At 44.5% G+C, this 17311-nt stretch overlaps 1 protein-coding gene across 2 annotated transcripts in view; it reads right to left on the bottom strand.

Moving 5' to 3' along the window:
• Positions 1-333: 333 nt before the first annotated feature.
• Positions 334-17311, bottom strand: part of retreg2 (reticulophagy regulator family member 2) — a 65996-nt gene continuing 49018 nt past the window's right edge. For both annotated transcript variants that reach the window (XM_078552770.1, XM_078552769.1), the window contains exons 7-9: positions 13701-13792; positions 3122-3257; positions 334-2726 (exon numbers count right to left, since the gene is read on the bottom strand). In XM_078552770.1, the coding sequence (XP_078408896.1) occupies positions 2116-2726; positions 3122-3257; positions 13701-13792 (839 nt within the window). In that variant the 3' untranslated portion in view covers positions 334-2115. The remainder of the gene's footprint in view (positions 2727-3121; positions 3258-13700; positions 13793-17311) is intronic.

The raw sequence follows: 17311 nt of genomic DNA, 5'->3' as shown, positions 1-17311 counted from the left end.
GAGGATATAACAATTTCTTCTTCAGCGGGTCGTTAATCTTTGGAATTCTCTACCCCAGTGAGCAGTGGAGGCTGGCTCATTGATATATTCAAGGCTGAGTTAGGCAGATTTTCCCTTGACAAGGCAGTCAAGGGTTATGAGGGGCAGGCAGGAAAATGGAGTTGAGGCCATAATCCGATCAGCCATGATCCTACTGAACGGTGGAGCAGGCTTGAAGAATTGAACAGCCTCGAGCTCCTACTTTTTGCATTCTTACATTCAATGAATGAAAACAACATAAATGGTGTAAATAATTAGTGTTTGAATACAGAATTCCTGACAGTGCAATCGAGATTGGGGTGAAAATAGGTTCCGTAGCACCTTTATTTTGAGCAGTGGCTGAGGCTGGTTGTGTAGTTGGTTGTAATTTGAAGTTCCAACTCAGTGACCTTGATCCACTCATACAAAAACATTAAACTTCTTCCTGCATTGCATCCAGGTCTTTAAATCTACGCTTCTGGCATTGACCTCTGACATCTCTTGCCAATGCCTCCTGAGCATGTTTCTGGAGTGCCCTAGCCTCCTGCCCCTGTCATTAGGGTACAGGAAGTATATTGCTCCTTCTTTTCTCTCGTTCTACCAAGAACTCCAGTATCTGAAAAGCTGGGGACTAGCTCTCTTCCACGGTCAGCCATTGTTGAACAACACAATATTCAGAAAGGATCAGGCAGAGAGCTGCAAGAGCAGGAGGAGATGCAAGAGCACAGTAGGGATAAAGCAGCAGCGTCAGAAAGGCAGAGAGTGCTACGACAGCAAGTAAAGGAAAAATCAAATGGCCTCACAGGGCAGTGGGTAAGTGATTGGCTGGTGAGCATAAAGATTTTCTTCTTTCTGGGGCAGTGGTATAAACCGAGATTGGCAAATTATAAAGTGCTATGTTAAATTTATAGCTTAACTAGTTAAACTAATGAATAAAACTACAAATGAGTAAAACATTTAAGTTGACTCCTTATAAAATAAAGTGACATCAGCAGAAGGAAAGCAGCTGATTGGTAACTGGTGACTATGTAAGTCTTAACGTTCAGTCAGAACGTTCTGATGAAGGATCATCAGTCTGAAACATTGAGTCTGTTTCTCTCCACAGATGCTGCCAGACCTGCAGGAGCATGGAATACAAAAACAAGGAAGTCGTGCTAAATCTTTCAAAAAATCATTGGTTTGGCCTCAGCTGGAGTATTGTGCACAGTTCTGGGCATCACATTTCAGGGAGGATGGTCAAGGCCTTGGAGACACCTGTATGGGGAGTGCTGCACTGTCGGAGGTGCCATTTTTCAGATGAGACTTTAAAATTAGGTCATTTGCTGTCCCTCAGGTGGATGTAAAAGACCTTACGGTACTATGTTAAAGAGCAGGGATGTTCTCTCCAGTGTCTTAGCCCAATATTGATCCCTTGACCAACATCACTAGAAAAAAAAGTTATGGTCATTATCACATTGCTGTTTTTGGGATTTGTTTACAAACTGGTTGTCACAATTCCTACATTACAACAATCGCTACACTTAAGAAATACCTCATTGGTTGTAAAAGCATTTCGGGGCATCCTGAGGCCATGAAAGACGCTAGAGTGACGCAAGTCTTTCTTTTGCATTCACTCTGTATCTTGCTGACACCTTTGCCTCCTCAGTTTATTCGCCTCCTTAACCCAGGGAAGCTGAAGCCAGTTACTGCCCTCGCTCCTACACTGGGTGAGATCAGTTTACTCAGCACAGATTGGGGATGGAGCCTGGGTTTTTCAGGCTGTGTGGGACTCAGTACCACATCAGGCAAAGCATTATTCAACTGAAGAAAATCTAGTCAATAATTTTAATGTGCTGAGTACTAAGAAAACATTGCTGCTCTTGTAATGAGGATGGGCGTCTGTGGGAATACTGATCCACTGAACAGGATCTTCACCTTGGACTGGGGCTGAAGTCTGGCAGTACCACACAATACGGGACTAGGGAAACAGGGTTTGGGAATGGCAGTGCCACACACACCAAGGGACCAGGCATGGGTTCAGAGGGGGGCTCAATGCCACACAATGAGGGGCACAGCAGGAGTTTCTAACTAACCCAGTATACAGGCTAGCTGCTGACACTAGCTCTCCCTCAGCAGCTCGGCTTCTGTAACCTGCAATGTACTCTGTCCTCTGTCCGCCTGTCTGAGCTGCTCATTCAGACCAAGCTCCTTGTCCATCTGATCCAGCTCTCCCTGGTCCAGCAGCTCAAAGTCATCCACCTCCTCATGAGATTCTGCCCCTTTCAGTTCCAATTCCATCAATCCTGCCCTGGAAAGGTTCTGCTGTGATTCTGTGGGAAGGAATTCCGAGCTCTCGGAGTGGCTCCCTGTCATTGAGTTAGAAAGCAGGGCAGATAGTGTGTTCTGAACCACTGTGGTGATTGTTGAGTTTACAATCTCCTCACTGAAAGCCTCTAAATTCAAGCTTAGAGCGGACGCCGGGCCAGTCTTTGATATGTTCATTGTTGCCTCATTCCCATTGAAATGTGTGTTTACAAAGTGCAAAGGGGAGCTCAGGGTCTGAATGAAGAATTGAGAGTCCAGACTGCTGATACTGGGCTCCGGAGGCAGTCCAGGCAAAACATGCGAGGGACTCCCATCACCAGCCAGGTCCTCCACCGAGGGAAACTCCGGCAGGTCTTTAGCAAAAGCTTCCTCTGGCTCACTGTGCATGCTCTGCTGGTCCAGATCTGAAATCACAGGAAGGCAGTCACAATCTTACTGCATAGGAGGAGGTTATTCAGCCCATCATGCCTCTGCTAGCTCTTTGAAAGAACTATCCAATGAGTCCCACTCCCTCTGCTCATTCTCCAAACACCTGCTAATGTTTCCTTTTTAAGATGCTCGAAGGAAATGGGAAATGTCTGAAAAGGCAGTGGAAACAGATTCAATTGTAACATTCCAAAGGGAACTGGATAAATACTTCAAGGGGGGATATTTACAACATGATGGGGAAAGAGCAAGGGAATGGGATTAATTGGATAGTTTTTTCAGAAAACTGGCACATGTACAATGGGTTGACTGGTTCCTTCTGTGCTGAGGGATTCTACAAATATACAAGCACATTACAGAACACTTGTCTTACCTTCTGAAACATCTGAGAGTTGTGGGGTTGTCCCTCGGGACATTGTGAATCCACCACTTTCCAGAATGGAAGCCTCTTCATCCGATAGTTCCGAATCGGTGATTGCAAAAGCCAGAGCAGTTGTCCTGACATCTACCTGCCGATATGGAGAAACTCTCAGATTGAGTAGCTCAGTCATGCAACACACAGGCAGTGGAGTACCTCACCCCTCCCCGTCTCATCCTCACTCTCACTGACATCAACCTCTGAGAAAACCACACTTCTGACCCCACCTGCCCGACCTCACCCCCACCCACGCACCCTTCACCCCCACCCTCTCCCCACCGTCTATAACCCCAACCGCGCCTCTCCAACTCCAAACCCTCCACTGACTGACATTGCGACTGACATTCTCACCCCCTGACCTCCCTGATCCACATACCTCTGACCCCTGAACCCTACAGCCCTGGGCCCCTATCCTTATTACTATTTCTTATTTTTAAACTGGACTTTCCTGTTGAAAAAAGACAATTAAGATGGTTGGCCTTCTATCTGGAAATGATCCCCAGCTGAAAATAATTCTCTTTTTGGTTTCGGAATGTCACATCTCATTATGCCTAAGGAGCTTCTAACAGGTCACCGGGGACTGTACAGACCAATTTCAGAAGGAGCTACAGGAATGCCATTACATTTGATAAAGCCAACCTTGTTACTGGAGTCCATGGGTCTGTTGAGACAATGGCTTCCCAAACATCAGACCCTCAACACGGATGGCACCCCTTTCAACCCATAATGGCTGAGACATTATCAGTCCTGAAAGCCAAATTCCAGACATGCTATGTTGAAGTCAGTGTGTTGAAGGAAGGGCACATGACCCAAGACTCTGTCCTTTTGATCAATTTACTATTACCTTTCTGAGTTGTGCAGCTTGTCTGCTGTTTAACATCCAACTGGCAGGCCACATAGAAGGAAGCTCTGTCCTGGTTGGGCAACCAGCCCATCTAACCTGACTCTACTGGAAGATTTTGTAACATCGTCTACACAACTGACTCCATCTCTGCGTGCCTACTTCATCTTGCAACATCAACGCCATCTGAAAAAGTGAATCTTACAACACAGGTCTCCAACCAGCCGACCATCGAACGTCCACGTAAAGACTTTGTAACGGGGCTCTGACTTTGGGACTCTGGAACTCACGTGAAACAATATTCAGTTTTTCTGTGGTCCTCGTACTGTACACCTCCTTACTTCTACCCTCACTTCACTGTGTGAACGTGGAGTAGGAAGTAGTGAACACTCCTTTTCGTGGGTTTTGAATGTGTAAAAATAAATTAAGCGTCTCAATTAATCCAAACTTGAGTTTGCTATGGGATTATTAGTAAAATTGGATCACACAAAAACCGAGGGGTTGGGAAAATACGCCACTGCTTATTCTGAAAAAAACCAGAGTGAATAACTTCACACTTCCCTACATTATTCTCCATCTCACATCTTGTTGCTCACTCACTTAACCTGTCTATATCTCTTTGCGACTTACCTTTTCACCTAGCTTGGTGTCATCAGCAAACTTAGATACATTAATCTCTGTCTCTTTATCTAAGATAGTATAGATTGTAAATAGCTGAGGCCCCAGCACTGATCCTTGCTCCACTATTCACTGCCAGCCAACTTGAAAAATCCCAGTTTATGCCCACCCTGCTTCCTATTTGTTAACTGATCCTTTATCCATGATTATATGTTACCTCCAACTCCATGGGCCCTTATCTTGCCTGTTAGCTTTTGTGTAACATCTTATTGAATGCCTTTTGGAAATCCAGGTATATTACATTTTTAAAAATTCATTCACGGGATGTGGGCTTCACTGGCTAGGCCAGCATTTATTGCCCATCCCTAGTTGCCCTAGAGAAGGTGGTGATGAGCTGCATGCTTGAACCGCTGCAGTCCATGTGGTGTAGGTACACCCACAGTGCTGTTAGGGAGGGAGTTCCAGGATTTTGACCCAGCAACAGTGAAGGAATGGTGATATATTTCCAAGTCAGGAGTGACTTGGAGGGGAACTTCCAGGTGGTGGTGTTCCCATCTATCTGCTGCCCTTGTCCTTCTAGATGGTAGTAGTCGAGGGTTTGGAAGGTGCTGTCAAAGAAGCCTTGGTGAATTCCTGCAGTGCATCTTTTAGATGGTACACACTGCTTTGGTGAATTCCTGCAGTGCATCTTGTAGATGGTACACACTGCTACTGTGCGTCAGTGGTGGAGGGAGTGAATGTTTGTGGATGTGGTGCCAATCAAGCAGGGCTGCTTTGTCCTGGAAGGTATTAAGCTTCTTGAGTGTGGGAGCTGCACTCATCCAGGCAAGTGGGGAGTATTTCATCACACTCCTGACTTGTGCCTTGTAGATGGTGGGTAGGTTTTGGGGAGTCAGGAGGTGAGTTACTCGCTGCAGGTTCCTAGCCTCTGACCTGCTCTTGTAGCCACAGTACTTATATGGCTAGTCCAGTTCAATTTCTGGTCAATGGTAACCCCCAGGATGTTGTTAGTGGGGAATTTAGTGATGGTAATGCCATTGAATGTCAAGGGGCGATGGTTAGATTCTCTCTTGTTGGAAATAGTCATTGTCTAGTACTTGTGTGGCATGAATGTTACTTGCCACTTGTCAGCCCAAACCTGGAAGTTGTCCAGATCTTGCTGTATTTGGACATGGACTGCTTCAGTATATGAGGAGTCGCGAATGGTGTTGAACATTGTGCAATCATCAGTGAACATCCCCACTTCTGACCTTATGATGGAAGGAAGGTCATTGATGAAGCAGCTGAAGATGGTTGGGCCTAGGACACTACCCTGAGGAACTCCTTCAGTAATGTCCTGGAGCTGAGATGACTGACCTCCAACAACCACAGCCATCTTCCTTTGTGCTAGGTATGACTCCAACCAGGGGAGAATATTCCCTGGTGCCCATTGACTCGTTTTGGTAGGGCTCCTTGATGCTACACTCGGTCAAATGCGCCCTTGATATCAAGGACAGTCACTCTCACCTCACCTTGAGGGTTCAGCTCTTTTGTCCATGTTTGAACCAAGGCTGTAATGAGGTCAAGAACTGAGTGACCCTGGCAGAACCCAAACTGAGCTTCAGTGAGCAGGTTATTGCTAAGCAAGTGCTGCTTGATAGCACTGTTGACGATCCCTTCCATCATGGACAGAAAACAGAGAGCAGGAATAAACGTGTCATTCTTAGGCTGGCAGGCAGTGACTAGTGGGGTAGTGCAAGGATCTGTGCTTGGGCCCCAGCTATTCACAATATATATCACCGAGTTGGATGAAGGAACCAAATGTAGTATTTCCAAGTTTGTTGATGACACAAAACTAGGTAGAAATATGAGTTGTGAGGAGGATGCAAAGAGGCTTCAAGGGAATTAATGAGAAGGCAAGAACATGGCAGATGGAACATAATGTGGAAAAATATCACGTAATCCACTTTGATTGGAAAAACAGAAATGGAAAGTATTTCTTAAACGGTGAGAGATTGGGAGGTGTTGATGCCCAAAGGAACCTGGGTGTTCTTGTTCATGAGTCACTGAAAGCTAACACACAGGTGCAGCAAACAATTAGGAAGGCAAATGGTATGTTGGTCTTTATCGCAAGAGGATTTGAGTACAGGAATAAAGAGGTCTTGCTGCAATTGTATTAGAACCATATGTACAAGAACTATATTTTTCTTTTAAAATTTGGAAGGACATTGCATTATTTGGACATTTGGGAGCTGACCTGGATTGTCTTTTTTAAAAGAAAGGTCATAAGCTCATCTTGGACTGGAGCAAGCATACCTTTTCCAAGAAATCACATGACATCAGCTAAATGACCAGCATAGCAATTGTGGAGGAGAGCTATTTGTTTATTTGAACTGCAATCGCTTAAGTTGATGTGAAAAAAAACTTTTAAAGGCAAAGGCAGAGGAGCTTTATGGTTTGAACTCAGTTGGCAATGAACTGAGAAGGGGAAAAGCTGCCCAGCTCACGCTGTCCTTGCCTTGCTTGAAATGCAGTGTGGTTATCAGTATCCAGCTAAAAATCCTAATCTCAGGGGAACATGTCTTTATTTGGAAACCCGGAGGCTGAGACAAGAAGAACTGATCCGGCTCTATTTTTCTCTATGCTGAAGCCCCATTGGTGAGAACCTCCAGACATCTAATGGGACTTGTGACCTGCCCTCGCATGAGGGAGTAGCAGATTGACAGCGTCAAAATCCTGCGAACTTTATCTTTTTTATAAAGTTATTTTCTTTAACTGCCCATCTCTGCAGAGACCCTATTTGTTTGTCCTTTGTTTGCGTGTGTGCATGTGTGTGCTGGGGAGTTTTAAAAAGGATAGATAGTTACACTTGCAGGTTACAAATTGTGTATTAACCAGTTCTTGCAACTTGTTTTCAAAAAGAAGTTCTGTTTTAGAAGAAATCAATCATTCTGAGTTTATTGAAAGAAGCCTGGTTAAAGTCTCTTTAATTCTGGATCGAACAGTAGTGAGGGTAAATAATTGGCCGTTTTGGTAAGTGAATTAAACATTTACACTAATGGTACCATCTGTGACATAGTGGGGCAAGGTAAATTGCGTACTCCTCCCACCCCGCCGTAACAGTATTGAGCCTTAGCGAGATTGCACCTGGAGTAATGTGTATAGTTTTGGTCCCCTTACCTAAGGAAGGATATACTTGCCATTGATGGAGTATAGTGAAGGTTCACCAGACTGATTCTTGGGATGGCAGGATTGTCCGATGTGGACAGATTGAGCAGACTGGGCCTGCATTCTTTAGAGTTTAGGCGAATGAGGGGTGATCTCATTCAAACGTACAAACTTCTTAAGGGCTTAACAAGGTAGATGCAGGAAGGATGGTTCCCCTGGCTGTGGGGCTATTTAGGGCTGAGACGAGGAGGAATTTCTTCAGAGGGTGGTAAATACTTGGAATTCTCTACCTCAGAGGGCTGTGGAGGCTCAGCCACTGAGTATGTTCAAGACAGAAATTGACTAATTTTTAGATGTTAAAGGAAAATACCATTGAGGCAGTTCAGCCAGGATCTATCTGAATGGAGGAGCAGGCTCGAGGGGCCAAATGGCCTACTCATAGACATTTACAGCACAGAAGGAGGCAATTTGGCCCGTCGTGTCCGCGCCGGTCAACAGAGATCTGACTACTCTCATTCCATTTTCCAGCACTTGGTGCATAGCCCTGGAGGCTATGACAATGCAAGTAAATATCTAAATGCTTCTTAAATGTTATGAAAGCTTCTGACTCAACCGCCCTTTCAGGCAGTGAGTTCCAGACTCCCACCACCCTCTGGGTGGAGAAATTACTCCTCAACTCCCCTCTTAGCCTTTTACCTCTTACCTTAAATCTATGCCCCCTGGTTATTGACCCCTCTACTAATGGAAAAAGTGCCTTCCTAACCAACCTGTCTATGCCCCTCATAATCTTATACCCCCCCACCAGGTCTCCTCTCAACCTTAGCTGCTCCAAGGAAAACAACCCCAGCCTATCCAATCTTTCCTCATAGCTCAGACCCTCCAGCCCAGTCTTGAGTTGCTAGATCTGTTCAAAATCTATCCCATTTAGCACGGATTTGTAGTGCTACACAACACGATGGAGGGTATCCTCAAATTGAAGGTGTGACATTGTCTCCACAAAGACGGTAGGAGTGACCACCGCACAGATACTGTCGTGGACAGATGCATCTGTGTCAGACAGGTTGGTGAGGTCAACCTCTTACCCTCTTGTTTATTCCCTCACCACCTGCCGCAGACCCAGTCTAGTGGCTATGTCCTCTAGGGCTCGGCCAGCTCAGTCAGTAATGGTGCTACCGAGCCACTCTTGGTGATGGACATTGAAGTCCTCCACCCAGAGTGCCGGGAGTCAGTGTGGGTGATTTCCTGTATCTGTTATTTTATTCTTTCATGGGATGTGGGCGTTGATGGCTTGGCCAGCATTTATTTCCCATCCTGGTGGCGAGTTGCCTTCTTGGAACCACTGCAGTCCAAGTGCTTTTAGGGAGGGAGTTCCAGGATTTTGACCCAGCGACAGTGAAGGAACGGTAATATATTTCCAAGTCAGGATGGCGAGTGACTTGGAGGGGAACTTCCGGGTGGTGGTGTAGCCATCTACCTAGTCCTTGTCCAATATTTTGCCTCAGTTTTCACAGTGGAGGACACTAGTACGTAGTGCAGAGGGTATAGAGAAGGAGGAATTTAGAACAATCACCATCACCAGAGAAAAAGTACTGAGCAAACTATTGGGATTAAAGGGTGACAAGTCCCCAGGACCTGATGACCTACATCCCAGGGTCTTAAAGGAAGTGGCAGCGGAGATAGTGGCTATAATGTTCCAAAATTCCTTGGATTCTGGAAAGGTTCCAGTGGATTGGAAAAATGCTAATATAACGCTCTTATTCAAAAAAGGGGGAGGCAGAAAGTAGGAAACTATAGACCAGTTAGTTTAACGTCTGCCATTGGGAAATTGTTGGAATCCATTATTAAGGAAGTAGTAATGGAGCATTTGGAAAGTCAAAATGCAATCCAGCAGAGCCAGCATGGTTTTATGAAGAGTAAATCGTGTTTGACTAATTTGCTAGAGTCCTTTGAAGATGTGACAAGCAAAGTGGATAATGGGGATCCTGTAGATGTAGTATATCTGGACTTCCAGAAGGCCTTTGATAAGGTGCTGCACAAAAGATTAATACACAAGATAAGATCACACAGAGTTAGGGGTAATATATTAGCTTGGATGGGGGATTGGCTAACTAACAGAAAGCAGAGAGTCGATAAATGGGTCTTTTTCTGGATGGCAAGCTGTAACTAGTGGGGTGCCACAAAGTTCGGTCCTTGGGCCCCAACTATTTACAATCTATATTAATGACCTGGATTCAGGGATAGAAGGTACTATAGCTAAATTTGCAGATGACACCAAAATAGGTGGGAAAGTAATTTGCAATGAAGAAATAAGAAATTTACAAATGCATATGGACAGGTTAGGTGAATGGGCCAAAATTTGGCAGATGGAGTTTAACATGGATAAGTGTGAGGTTATCCATTTTGGTTGGAAGAATAAAAAGGCGACTTATTATTTAAACGGAGAGAAACTTCAGAATGCTTCAGTGCAGAGGGACCTGGGTGTCCTCGTGCATGAATCGCGGAAAGCTAGTATGCAGGTACAGCAGGTAATAAGGATTTGAATCCCAACCACAACAATCTGCAGATTTGTTGAATTCATTGCACTTCTTTATAGACACATAGAAACATAGAAAAATAGGAGCAGGAATAGGCCATTTGGCCCTTCGAGCCTGCTCCGCCATTCAAAATGATCATGGCTGATCATCCAACTCAATAGCCTGCTCCCGCTTTCTCCCCATATCGTTTGATCCCTTTTGCCCCAAGAACTATATCTAACTCCTTCTTGAAAACAGACAATGTTTTGGCCTCAACAAAAACAAAAATACCTGGAAAAACTCAGCAGGTTTGGCAGCATCTGCGGAGAGGAGCACAGTTAACGTTACGAGTCCGAATGACCCTTCAACAGAACTAAGTAAAAATAGAAAATAGGTGAAATATAAGCTGGTTTAAGGGTGGGGGGAGAGCTGGATAGAGGGCCAGTGATAGGTGGAGATAACCAAAAGATGTCACAGACAAAAAGGCAAAGAGGTGTTGAAGGTGGTGATATTATCTGAGGAATGTGCTAATAAAGGGTAGAAAGCAGGATGAGCAAGGTACAGATAGCCCTAGTGGGGGTGGGGTGAGGAATTGAAAAAGGCTAAAAGGTAGAGATAAAACAATGGATGGAAATACATTTAAAAATAATGGAAATAGGTGGGAAAAGAAAAATCTATATAAATTATTGAAAAAAAAAGGGGTGGGGGGGGGGGGATCGGAAACGGGGTGGGGATGGAGCAGAGAGTTCATGATCTAAAATTGTTGAACTCAATATTCAGTCCGGAAGGCTGTAAAGTGCCTAGTCGGAAGATGAGGTGCTGTTCCTCCAGTTTGCGTTGAGCTTCACTGGAACAATGCAGCAGGCCAAGGACGGACATGTGGGCATGAGAGCAGGGTGGAGTGTTGAAATGGCAAGCGACAGGGAGGTCTGGGTCATGCTTGCGGACAGACCGCAGGTGTTCTGCAAAGCGGTCACCCAGTCTGCGTTTGGTCTCTCCAATGTAGAGGAAACCGCATCGGGAGCAACAAATGCAGTAGACTAAATTGAGGGAAGTGCAAGGGAAATGCTGCTTCACTTGAAAGGAGTGTTTGGACCTTTGGACGGTGAGGAGAGAGGAAGTGAAGGGGCAGGTGTTGCACCTTCTGCGGTTGCATGGGAAGGTGCCGTGGGAAGGGGTTGAGGCATAGGGGGTGATGGAGAAGTGGACCAGGTGTGCTGGAGGTGGAGCTCTAACCACCCTCACCACCCCCCCCGCACCCCCCCCCCCCACCCCCCCGTCACCCTTAAACCAGCTTATATTCTTATATTTCACCTCTTTTCTATTTTTACTTAGTTCTGTTGAAGGGTTATTCGGACTCGAAACGTTAACTGTGCTCCTCTCCGCAGATGCTGCCAAACCTGCTGAGTTTTTCCAGGTATTTTTGTTTTTGTTTTGGATTTCCAGCATCCGCAGTTTTTTGCTTTTATCTTAATGTTTTGGCCTCAACTACTTTCTGTGGTAGTGAATTCCACAGGCTCACCACTCTCTAGGTGAAGAAATTTCTATTCATCTCAGTCCTAAACGGTCCATCCCATATCCTCAGACTGTGACTCCTGGTTCTGGACTCCCCCACTATCGGGAACATCCTTTCTGCATCTACCCTGTCTAGTCCTGTTAGAATTTTATAGGTTTCTATGAGATCCCCCCTCATTCTTCAGAACTCCAGCGAATATAATCCTAACCGACTCAATCTCTCCTCATATGTCAGTCCCACCATCCCAGGAATCAGTCGGATAAACCTTCGCTGCACTCCCTCTATAGCAAGAACATCCTTCCTCAGATAAGGAGACCAAAACTGCACACAATATTCCAGGTGTGGTCTCACCAAGGCCCTGTATAATTGCAGCAAGACATCTCTGCTCCTGTACTCGAATCCTCTAGCTATGAAGGCCAACATACCATTTGCCTTCTTTACCGCCTGCTGCACCTGCATGCTTACCTTCAGCGACTGGTGTACGAGGACACCCAAGTCTCATTGCTCATTCCCCTCTCTCAATTTATAGCCATTCAGATAATAATCTGCCTTCCTGTTTTTGCTACCAAAATGGATAACCTCACATTTATCCACATTATACTGCATCTGCCATGCATTTGCCCACTCACTCAGCTTGTCCAAATCACACTGAAACATCTCTGCATCCTCCTCACAGCTCACCCTCCCACCCATCCACATTTGCAAATTTGGAGATATTACATTTAGTTCCCTCATCTAAATCATTAATATATATTGTGAATAACTGGGGTCCCAGCACCGATCCCTGCGGTATCCCACTAGTCACTGCCTGCCATTTGGAAAAAAAAGCCGTTTATTCCTACTCTTTGTTTCCTGTCTGCCAACCAGTTTTCTATCCATCTCAATACACTACCCCCAATCCCATGCGTTTTAATTTTACACGCTAATCTGTTATGTGGGACTTTGTCGAAAGCCTTCTGAAAGTCCAAATAAACCACATCCACTGGCTCCCCCTCGTCAACTCTACTAGTTACATCCTCGAAAAATTCCAGTAGATTTGTCAAGCATGATTTCCCCTTCATAAATCCATGCTGACTCTGTCCGATTCTGCCACTGTTTTCCAAGTTCTCAGCTATTAAATCTTTTATAATGGACTCTAGAATTTTCCCCACTACCGACATTTGAAATCATATTTGCGCAGCTGGACCCTGTTGGAAATGTTATTTATCTGGCACACTCAGTTTTAAACCTTCAAAGCTGTTCCATTTGCGTTCTAGTGAAATGTGTCAGCACAGAAACAGATCACTTGGCCAAAAAGATCCATATCAGTGTTTATGTTCCACCTGAGCCTCCTCCCATCCCTCTTTATCTAACACCATGAAAATATCCTTGCATTCCTTTCTCCCTTGTGTAGTTGTCTAGCTTCTCCTTAAATACATCTACACACTTCGATCACTCCCTTTGACAGCAAGCTCCAAAATCTCAACACTCTGTTAGGTAAAGAAGATTCTCCTCAATTCCCTATTTGATTTACTGGCTATTATATTTATGTTCCACCACATTCTTTTGGTCTCCCCAACAAGCAGAAACATCTTCCCTACTTTATCACAGCCTTTTACAATCTTAAAGACCTCTATCAAGCCACCCCCTCAGCTTTCCTTTTTCAGGAGAAAACAGTCCCAAGCCAGTTCAATTTTTCCTGATGGGTATAACTTCTCAGTTCTGGTATCATTCAGTTGCACATTCTCCAGTGCCTCCAAATCTTTTTCATCATATGGAGACTGGAATTTTTGCAAATTTTATGCGACATGGGCATGGACCTGGCACAGAGCGTGACTCCGAGAAGTTGGGAACGTTCATCAGACCTTTTTAAGAGGCAAGTTAAGGAAATGGTCAGGTCAGGTGTGGTGACTCCAATACCTTGGAATTAAAGCAGGAAAGTTCAGCCTCGCTTTCACTCTCAGTTTCTGCCGTTGGTTCATCACAGCTTTCCGATTTCACCATTGCTTTCTCTGAAAAACAGAAACAAGCAATCTCCTAGAAACAGAAACCATACAGACTGAAATAAAAGAGAGAATGGGTCATTCTAATAGGGGCAGATACAGGCCAAAGAGTGGAAAGGTGGTGTTGGAAGAAATACGTAAGCAAATGTGAAATGAATAAAGGACTTAGAATATCATGGGATATAACTACCTCCAAATAAACTGGTAGAAAGAGGTAACGAAAAGTGTAGAGGGACTGGAGTTTTGCAGTTCCTGCAGGATTCCTTTCTTATCCAGTTTCTTTTCAAGAAAGGAGGGAGACAGAGCAGGAAACTATAGGCCAGTTAGCCTAACATCTATAATTGAGAAAATGCTGGAATCCATTATTAAGGAGGTAGTAGCAGGACACTTAGAAAATCATAATACAATCAGGTAGAATCAATAAGGTTTGTGAAAAGGAAATCATCTTGGCAAACTTATTAAAGTTCTCTGAAGGTGTAACAAGCAGGGTGAATAAAGGGGAATCAGTAGATGTAGTGTATTTGGATTCCAAAAGGTATTCAATATGCCACATTAAAGGTTACTGCACAAGGTGAGTGTTGGGGGTGATATATTAGCATGGATAGAGGATTGGTTGATGGGAGGAGTCAGGATGAATGGGTCAATTTCAGGTTGACAAACTGTAACTAGTGGAGTGTCACAGGGATCAGTGCGGGGACCTCAACTATTTACGATCTATATTAATGATTTGGATAAAGGGACAGACTGCATTGTGGCCAAATTTGCTGATGATACAAAGGCAGGAAAGCAAGCTGTGAGGAGGATACAAAGAGTCTGCAAAGGGATATAGATAGGTTAGGTGAGTGGGCAAAAAATTGGCAGATAGAGTATAATGTGGGAAAGTGTGAGATTTTCCATTCTTTCCAGCAAAGTGGACACGCAGAATATTATTTAAATAGAGAACAACTGCAGAATACTGCAGTTCAGAGGGATCTGAGCATCTTTGTACATGAATCACAATAAGTTAGCATGCAGGCACAGCAAGTAATTAGGAAGGTAAATGGAATGTTTGCCTTTATTGCTTGGGGGTGGAGTATAAGAATAGAGAAGTCTTCCTACAACTGTACAGGACATTGGTGAGACCACACCTGGAGTACTGTGTACAGATTTGGCCTCCTTATTTAAGCATTGAAGGCTGTTGAAAGAAGGTTCACTAGGCCGATTCTGGGATGAAGGGGTTGCCCCATGGAGAAAAGGTTGAGCAGGTCAGGCCTATATTCATTGGAGTTAAGAAGGATGAGAGGTGATCTTATTGAATCATAAGATTCTGCGAGGGCATGACAGATTAGATGCTGAGAGGGTGTTTCCCCTCGTTAGGGAATCCAGAACAAGGGGACACAGTTTCGGAATAAGGTTTCCTATTTAAGTGGTGATGAGGAGAAATTTCTTCTCTCAGAGGGAATTATTTGGAATTCTCTTCCCCAGGTAGCAGTGGAGGCTGGGTCATTTAATATATTTAGCAGTGAGTTAGACAGATTTTTGATCCTCAAGGAAGTCAAGGGCTATAGGTGACAGACAGGAAAATGGAGTTAAGGCCACTGACTAGCCATGATCTTATTGAACGGCAGAGCAGGCTTGAGAGGCCAAATGGCCTACTGCTGCCCCCATTTATGTTATGTAACTTAATTCCTTTTGTACCCAAAAATGTATTGACCTCTCTTGAATATACTCAAACTGAGCATCCATGGCTCTGTGGGGTAGAAAATTCTAAAGATTCACAACCCTCTTGAGTGAAGAACTTTCTCATCTCTATCTTAAATGCCTTATTCCCAGACTGTGACCCTGGATTCTAGATTCCCCATGCAGAGGATGCATTTTCTCAACCTTTACCCTGCTAAGCTCCTTAATAATTTAATATATTTCAATTTGATCACTTCTTGTTGTTCTTAACTCCAGGGAATATAGACCTGGTCTATTCAATCTTTCCTCGTTGGACAATCCTCTCATGCCAGGAATCAGTCTAGGTAAGGAGACCAAAACTGCACAGTACTCCAGATGTGGCCTCACCAACGCCTTATACGCAAGGTATAGATGGGAGCTTCAAAGTACAAAGTCATTGATAGAATATGAGTGGGCAAATCTGTGGCTGATGGATTTCAGTGCAGGGAAGTACGATTTCATCCATTTTAGACCAAAAATAGAAAATCGAGTATTAGTAAATTAATATTTATTATATAAAGCTAGGAACACTGGCGGTCTAAAGAGCGTTATGGGTCTATGTATATAGATCAGTAAAGTGTAATAGGTACAAAAAGAATCAAAATGACCAATGGAATGTTAGCCTGTTCAACTAGAGAGCTAGGATATATAAGAAAGGAGGTTTTGCTACAACTATTCAAAGTCCTCAGAAAAGATATATTGACCTAGGAAGGAGTGGATCCCAGATTCCCCAGAATGTCACCAGAGCTCCAATGATTAGATTGAGAGAGATTGCATAAACTAGGTTTAAACTCCCTTGACCTTGCTGGTCCCATTATATCAAACATAAGGCCATCTCTGATCACTTCCACACATCATTCGCCATCCACCCCCACCCCCATCCCCCCTCACAAACCAGTCCTACCTCTTTCTGTATCCATCCCTGGAAAAACCTATTCCCCAAATCACTTAACTGCACTTTCAAATTCCTAATTCTCCAGCCTTTGCCCCTCCGTTTGCCATAACATTTCTGCAGCTACTGATTTACTCAAGCACACCCTCACCTCCACTTTTGATGCCCTTGTTTCCAATAAAACCATTGTTCTCACATCTTGGCCATTCCCCCAGGTACAGCCCCCATATCTGCTACCTTAGGTCCAACAGATGCAGACTTGAAAGGTGGACAACTGGTTTAGCCATCCACCATCAGATGTGGCTGGACAACTTAAAACACGACTACTCTTGTGTGCTAAATTTGCTCACTATACCAGGATCATCCTGGAACGCAAAGATAACCCCCTGCTTTTTTTCTCTATTGCAAACCATCTTTTTAAATCCCTCTTCCCTGTCCCCTCCACCCTCACCTCCAGCAACAAGTGTGAGGAGCTCATGGATTTCTCTGTCACCAAGATCAAGACCATCCAATCAGCTGCCTCTGTCATGGCCCTTCCTTCCATTAGCCCATCTGGCCAAACTTCCTCTAAAGATCCTCTCCGCCCTAGTCTTAAATTTTCTCTAGTTTCTCTCCCATCACCCCTCATGCCCACCCTCACCCGAGCTCATCTTGTCCACAAGACCCACTTCCTGTTTCCTTGATCCTATTCCTGCGAAACTGATCACCCAACTGCCCATCCTGACCCCTATGTTAGCCAATATTGTAAGCTGTTCTCTCTCGCCAGCTGCTTCCCTCTCACCTTTAAATCTGCTGTCATCAGCTCTCTCCTCAAAAACCAACCCTTGACCTCACCATCCTTACAAACTCCTGTCTCATCACCAACCTCCCTTTCCTCTCCAAGTCTTGCACGTTCCCCACCAGCCCCACATCCCCCTAGATATGTGTTCCTCTACTTT

This window comes from Cetorhinus maximus, chromosome 11, assembly GCF_964194155.1.
Source record: "Cetorhinus maximus chromosome 11, sCetMax3.hap1.1, whole genome shotgun sequence".
NCBI classification, from domain to species: domain Eukaryota; kingdom Metazoa; phylum Chordata; class Chondrichthyes; order Lamniformes; family Cetorhinidae; genus Cetorhinus; species Cetorhinus maximus.
The sequence above is the reverse complement of the archived record's forward strand: the minus strand, read 5'-3'. Positions and strand labels throughout refer to the sequence as shown.